The sequence below is a fragment of the Onychostruthus taczanowskii genome, unplaced genomic scaffold (assembly GCF_017590055.1).
Source record: "Onychostruthus taczanowskii isolate IOZ18803 unplaced genomic scaffold, ASM1759005v1 scaffold283, whole genome shotgun sequence".
Classification (NCBI taxonomy): Eukaryota; Metazoa; Chordata; class Aves; order Passeriformes; family Passeridae; genus Onychostruthus; species Onychostruthus taczanowskii.
In genome coordinates, this window is record NW_024500162.1 from 4,436 (window position 1) to 11,932 (window position 7,497).

Consider the following 7,497-nt stretch of genomic DNA (forward strand, 5'->3'; position numbering starts at 1 on the left):
GGCGGACTGCGGGTCCCGGCCCCGCAGGACCGGGGCGGGATTGGGGCTGGGATGGGGACCGGGCTCGCCGCGGGCAGGAAGAGCCTCTCCGGGCCGGGCGCTGGGACCGAGCCCGCCGCTGTCCCCGGGATACTCCAAATCCCCCCGGCTCCCGCAGCGCCAGGGCAATTTTTTTTTTTATTATTATTTTTTTTTTAATCCCGCGAGGGCAGAGAATTGTCATGGAGAAGCCCCAGAGCTAAAGGATATGGGGTCTGGGCTGGGGAGGGGGAGGTCTGCCTTAAATTAAAACGCACTGGAAAAACTACATCTGTGGAACAGCTCATTTCCTCTCCCGGACCGGCTTCTGTGTGAGTGGCTGCGATTCCAACTCCTCCCGTGGGATTTGCAACCTGTGGGGCTCTAATGAGCTGTCATGTGCTGAGCACGAGAGAACATAATGGGGAATCTCTCTGGATCAGGCAGTGTCCCCATGGAGCTGACACTTCCCAGCATTCCTGGCTGGAATTTGGGGATCCCAGCACAGCCCCTCCAAAGTGTCCCTGTGAACCTGGCACTGCCCACCATCCCTGGCCAGGGCTTGGGGGTTCCAGCACATCCCGCTGCTTCCTCAAGCCCCCTTTAACCAGGATCCTTTTTTGGGAGCACCCAAACCCAGCAGAATTTGCTTTAACCAATTTTGGGGGATCCCCCTCTCCCCTCCTCACCCAATTCCTGCTGCCCAAACCCAGCCTGAGGCTCAGCTCCCATCCCCTCAGTCTCTCCAAGGAATTGCACTTGGATTTCCCAATCCAGCAGGGCAGCAATGCTGTTCTCCTCACCGTGGATCTTAATTGCAGTAATTGCTTAAGAAATAATTAAAATAAATTCAAAGAATTAAGAGACAATAAAGAACTGTCAGCTCCAGCCAAGGGGTGCTCAAGCCCTTCTCAATGATCTGCTTTAAAAAGAATAATGTATTGATGTGATCTTAATTGGCTCATTTGCATTGGTTAATTAATCAAGTTCTAGAGAAAAACTGCAGAATAGAAAATAACCTTTTTAACCCCAAAACTCTTCTAGGAGATGCACAGGGCAGGGCTGCACTGCACCCCCAAGAAGAACTGGGAGAAAAGACAAACACGGGTGATGATCTCCCCTTCAATGGGTTTTTTGGAATCTTGCAGTGACACATCGGCTGCCTGCTGTTACTGGGAATGTGATCAGTAACAGAGACGTTTCTCATAAAGAAAACTGGATGAGCAAAGAGGGATGTTTTGTTTCTTCACCACTGCCCTTAACTCATAGACTCTGCCTTGTGATTCGTGAAGCTCTTGTAAGCATGGGAGAGACAAACTGTGACCATGGTGTTGATGGGAGTTGATTCTCCATTACATGGGCAAGAAACTCATGCAGGACCTAGAAGGGATACATGGCCTTTTATCTCCCTAACAAATCTGTTACTTTTATACCTAAACACTTAGGATATTTATCCCACTATAAAACCCATAACACCTTCATAAAGATGTATAAATTCAAGCAGAACACAAGCATAATATGGTATCTCACATGTTTCAGCTATTCCATTAAGGCTTATCATACAAGTGTTTATCTCAACTTACACAAGTCAAGGGGAAACCCGACACTCCCAGCTCTGTCCTTCATTACAGCAACTTCTCTGTGCAAAAAGGAACACAATTTCTGTTCCAGTACTACTACTGGGTCATTTTTGCAGCCTCAGTTGTTGTTATAGCTCAAAATTTGTTCCTTGGAATTTGATGGTGAACTGCTGTTATTGTTGATTGGATAAAATATGTATTTATAAAAAGGAAAGGCCATAATTTGCTTAAAACCTGTTTGATGGAGTTGATCCTGTTTCTTTAAAGTTCCATTTCCTGCTTATGTCAGCTTTATTTCCATGAGGATTCAGCAACCAACTCATGAAAAATATATTGTACAAACTGGAATAAAATCTAATTTACTTTCTTTTTTGAAGGAAAGATAATCCCTTTTGGAGCTAAGGCTGCTCAATATTTAAGGGGAATCAAATTAAAACAGGTCTTTTATCTCTGACTGTTTATCATTTGGAAGTTTATAGATGCTAGATCATTTTGCTATCCTACATACAAAGAGAAGGGTCTCCAGTTCTCTTCCCTCCCTTCAAAACTAAACCAACAAGTGTCCTCTGCAATCTGGCAAGCCATGAGCCAGAAGCATTTTTCTCTCAGAAGCAAAAAAAGCAAAATGATGCATTTGCTGTCAGTTATGCCCATGACACTTGATGAAATCCGTGAGGTTATTCAATTCTAAATGGAGACAGAATTTGAGCAGAAATTAATTTTCAGACACCTGTGAATTTTCAGTCTGTTTCTGTTACTTCCTGCAGGTAAAATGTCTGTATTTACTGGATTTTTCCAATTCCCTGCTTGCACCTGCTGGTTTCCATTGAGCTTTAGAGTTTCCCCCGGCAGCTGAGAGGCTTCTTTTCCTTCTAGTGGCTAAAATGAAGGTGAAACAGGCACATGCCAGGTCTGTGTTACCCAGGAGAGGGTGCTCAAAGCTGGCAAGCCGTGAGGATCCTCTCCCTTGGCATCTGTGCCACTCCCAGCTGTAAAACCTCAAATCCACACTTACCACAGCCACACTGAAATTGCTCTTTCTCCCCATGCAGATTTGCTGACCAGCTTTTTATAGTTCAGCATTACCAGTATTAAAAAAGTATCATTCTAAGCTAGTACAGAAATAAAAACAGGTGAAAGAGATTTCTTATATCTACCTGTAGAGTTAAACTTCCAAAAGCACTTGAATTTCTTTGGAGTGTAAGGATGAGACCTTCAAGCTATGTAGATATTTATTTGCCATCAAGAAACACTTAAGCTGATCCAATTTTCTAAAAACATTTCTATCAGTACATTTTTCTTTCTTATGCAGATGTTTATAAATGAACATGATTGTTGCACAAGGATGCAAAAACTCTGTCACCCTTCCCAGCCTCAGCAGACAAACCAACCCATACAGGTGGAGTGCAAGCTCACATAGACTTGAACTTAAAAGGCTAAGCTTTCTTCTTCTTCCTTACACATTTTTCTTCATTTCTTTCCAAAAAGACAGGAGTCAAGAACACAGGATTTGGAGGCTTTAACAGTCAATAGCTGGAAGCAGCTGAGCTCTGCCTGCTGCCAAGTTTTATTATTGTGTTGTGCTTCTCCTCACAACAACCACCACTTCCACAGACACAATATTTATCAAACATCATCTCCTTTGAAATTAAACACCCATAACCCTGAAAAACACCAAATCCTGTGGCTGTATGCCTTGATGAGACCTGGGAGAAAACAAAGACTGTTTTGATGGGACCAGTCCCATCCTCAAGAGCATGGGAAGCACACTGGTGAGGGGAAGGAAAGCACCAAGAGCTGAACACAGACTGCAGTCGTAGGGAGCTCACAAATCAGTGTGCCAGCAGCAATCCAGAGTACACAGCAGCAGAGGGAAGGCAGACAGACAGCAGAGCACTGACAGGAATGGACCACACACAGCACAGCCACCAAGGAAATGGAGCAGAGAAGCACTCCAGCTTCTCCCCACATCAGCAACCCTCCCATGAGCAGCATCAGCACAGGGGGCAGGCTCAACCTCAGCCTTGCTGGTGGCCAGAGGTGTTGGGTGAGCAGTGAGCAGCTGCCAGAGAGTTCTCATCATCCTGTGGAAAATGCTTCCTGGAGATATCCCAAAGCTGCTGGAGGGATTCTTTATAGGGCAAACACTGGCTGCACTCCCCACCCTCCATTACCACACTGCAATTCCCGGGCAAACAGCTTTGCTGCAGGAAGTAGGAAAGCTTCCCAGGTCCTGGGCTTGATCTGCAGCACAAACACAGCTCCCAAAGTCCAGGAGGCCAGGACAGCATTCCTCAGAGACAGGAGAGCAGAAGTGAGCACAGGAACACTGGGACAGGGACATGCATGGCCCAAGAGGATAAAAGCCTCCCTGGGAACCACACGTGCCCTGATGTTCCTGGACATCCCAGCAGTCACTCTTTTGTTTCTTTCTCCAGGAGCAGCATAAATCTTGTGCTGATGATCAGAAGATGCAAATGTACACAGCCATGCTCTCAGCTGGTGGAAACCAGCCCAGCTTTTGGCTGCCAGCTGGGGAGGAGATTGGTTGGTGGGAGATGCAAACCTAGACAACAGCACCAAATATTTCCTTCCCTCTGCTAGCTGGAAACAGAGTGCTGACTTGGCACTTGAAGACAATATCTCAGGAGCTCTTTGGCTGACACATAGCAAATAGACAGCTAAAGTACTGCACAATTAGTGGGTTTATGACATAGAAAATTGATGACAAAGTCCTTCATGTTTACCAGTGACAAAGGAAACAGCAGGTCCTGAGCATGGAACCTCCTGGCTGGCAGGACAAGGGCCTGGTGGCACATTCCAGATGCTTGTGCTGGGAGAACAGAGCAGAGCCAAGCCCTGAAGTCAGCTCCTGCATAGTCACAGGAGCACCTGCAGGTTCAGAGGGACTTGCTGACACCCTGCTGCAACACCGTGGAGGGAAGAGCCAAACAACACTGGACTGTGCACCTTGACTGCTCCTGTGAGCTGGGCTTGCTGCTGCCAAGCCAGGCCAGCTGCAGCTCTGCTGTACCTGCAGCCAGTTTAGGAGAGGTGATGTCCAGGAACCCAGGGGGAGCAGGCAGGAAGGTGGAAAGATGAATCACTTCACCCTGAAAATCACTTCACCCTGAAATGAAGTGGTATTCCAAGGTGTCACTAAAGGGTTAAATTAGCTGTAATCTCTTCTGGCCTTATTTGCTGCATTCAGACAAGCAGGACAGATAACCTCACCCTTCTGCATTCCAGTTTTCCCCCTGAGCAGAAAGATGGGCTTCATGTCAGCAAAGAAGCTGAGATTGTCCCATTTTTGGGGATATGTACCAAATTTCCTTTATATCTCAGTGACATCTGTCCCTGCACCTGTGTGAGACATGTTGACTGTCACCTCTGCTGCTGGGAGTGACAAGCTCTCTGAGGAAAAGGACACTCGGTGGTGACCATCTGCGTCAGAACCTTCTTCCTCCTCCTCCTCCTCCTCCTCATTCTTCTGCAGATCTTGGTCACTGTCATCATCATTATCATCATCTGCTGCATTGTCCTCAATCACTTCAACCCTCTCTCCAGCATCGGGGTCCACATCAGTCTTAAACCACACAGCTTTGTAGCCATCATCTGCCACGTGCCTGTCTGTTTTGAGGATTGACTTCACTTCTTTCTCCTGTCCAGCCTCTTCTTCCTTTTCTTCCTCTTCCTCTTCCTGGTCAAAGATGACAGTGGAAGCTATGGAGCTCTTTGGGAGACTCTCTGTTTCCTCTGCACTGGAGAAATGTGAGGCAAATGCTGGCTGCTCTGGCACAGGAGACTCTGCCCGGACACTGCTGGTTTCTGATGTCTCATGCTGCTTGGTGCTCACATCTGGCTGTTCATCTTCCTGGTAATATTTGTTCTGGTGACCCCCAGAGATTTCCTTGGAAAGCTACAGGAGGAGAGACATATTGTGACTGTAGTGATAGGAAAAGTGGGGCAGGAGGGAAGGGGCGACTGCAGTGACTGAGCTCCTGCTCAAGAAAGTTCACCTTGGATGGCAGTTAGACCTATTTGAAGCCAGAGAAAGCTGCAGATCCCTGGAAGAGACATTTTTTATTGGCTCCATTTCTGGAGTTTTCTCAGATAAGCAGGCTCTTCAAGAGGGCTGAGCACCAGCACCACACACGTGGTGGTTTGTACCCACCCCATTCTGGGTGGATTCAGTGGGATTTCCCTCACTCAGGGTGGAGGACTTTTGTTACCCACCTGAGCTATGTGCTCTGCACTCAGGTCTAGGCTCCTGGCAGGCCCGGCCTATGGCACAGACCAACATCTGGTCAGATAAACTACACCTTAAACTTGCAGTGACCAATCTGCCAGGGACCTGAGAGGTCCAAAATTAAATAGCTCAGGGGAAGACAAGTGTCTGAGCCCAGGTTTTGGGATCAGATATGAAGGGACTCTCCTCTCCTTTGACTATGGAGGATGGACAGTGATGGACACCTCAGTTAGGTATTTTCAGAGACTGTCCCTGATATGTGCCGCTTTTATCCTAGATTTTGTGCTCCACGGAGCTGTGGTGCTCTCCTTACCATGTCTGCTCATCATCCACCACACAGCTCCAGAGACAGAAAGAACAGCAGCAAACACCACCAAAGTGATGCTACCTCTGCAGACTTTGTCTTGGGAGTGATTCACCACCTTCACACAAATGTGAGGTACTTGGGCAGCCCATCCATACTTCAAAGCTTCCTCAGATCCCACTTCCTAACTCTTAGAAGTTCAGGTACAAACAAGGCACTTACCTTTTTCTTCACCAGGTATTTGAAAGGTTTTCTGTACCACCTACTGGATTTCCATATCAGCACTCCAAGGAAGACTAAGGCAATTAACAGCAGTGCTGCTAATGTGCCCCCTAAGATAGCCATGTCCTGAGCAGAGTACATCTTGTCAGAGGGGGTTGCAGCTGCAAGGAAAACAAACCAGTGTTACAAAGCCTGAAACTGGCAGGCAGCGTTTTCCAACACAACCCTTCACTGTGGGAGAAGCTCCAATCAATTTTTGAAAGGCAAGGAAGCATCCTGTGCTGCAGAATGTGACAGTCATATATCTGATACCACAGAAAATATTTTTTTTTCTGTCCTAAAAGCAGAGGGCTTCTTTTTTAATTACACAGAATATTGTAATTTCCAATAAATTCCATGAAGTGGAAATAGCAGCCGTTTACAGGACAGTGACTTTTACCCCATGATTTAACTAAGTTAATAAATACCTGACTGCATCAGGCAAGCAGATGCTACATGGAGTAAAGCTATTTAGTTCTTTGACTTTCCCACTCCACCCTTTTACACCAGAATGCAAAATGAGATTTGATTATATGTCTGTGTATGAAAATGCAAAGCTTCCTTTCATCTGGAACATCCTCTCCAATACAGATGAGCACATCAAAATAAGAAACAAAAAAAAAAAAACAAAAAAAAAAAAAAAAAAAAAAAAAAAAAAAAAAAAAAAACAAACCCAAAAAAACCAGAATAGGAAATAGGAAAAGCATTAGAAAGTCCCCAGGACAAGAAAACCTTTCTTGCCCTTTTGTAGCTGTACCAATATTGTTCAGTCTGCTCAGGAGCAGCTTCTGCTTCCAGCCACTGGTCAGGGTCAGGTGTTTGTACAGAGGTCGACACCAGAGTGGAAAGACCATTCTCAGCTTTGCTTGCTGGTGGTGGGATTCTTTAAGTTTTCCAGTTTCATTTTGTAGTGTAAATGACTCTCATTAATGATTAATGAAACAAGGTTTTGTTCTCCTGCTGACCTGTTTATTATAATGGAATTGGAGTGTTCCCTCTGCATTTGATTCCGCCCTCAGTTTATCATTAACACCTTGGCAAGGATTTAGGACTTCAGGGAATTTTTGCTGCTTAATCCTGTATCC

At 46.0% G+C, this 7,497-nt stretch overlaps 1 protein-coding gene across 1 annotated transcript in view; it reads right to left on the reverse strand.

Moving 5' to 3' along the window:
* Window positions 1–4,546: 4,546 nt before the first annotated feature.
* CDHR5 (cadherin related family member 5) overlaps window positions 4,547–7,497 on the reverse strand; it is a 12,354-nt gene continuing 9,403 nt past the window's right edge. The window contains exons 13-14 of the mRNA XM_041407995.1: window positions 6,374–6,534; window positions 4,547–5,517 (exon numbers count right to left, since the gene is read on the reverse strand). Coding sequence (XP_041263929.1) covers window positions 4,933–5,517; window positions 6,374–6,534 — 746 coding nt within the window. The 3' untranslated portion in view covers window positions 4,547–4,932. The remainder of the gene's footprint in view (window positions 5,518–6,373; window positions 6,535–7,497) is intronic.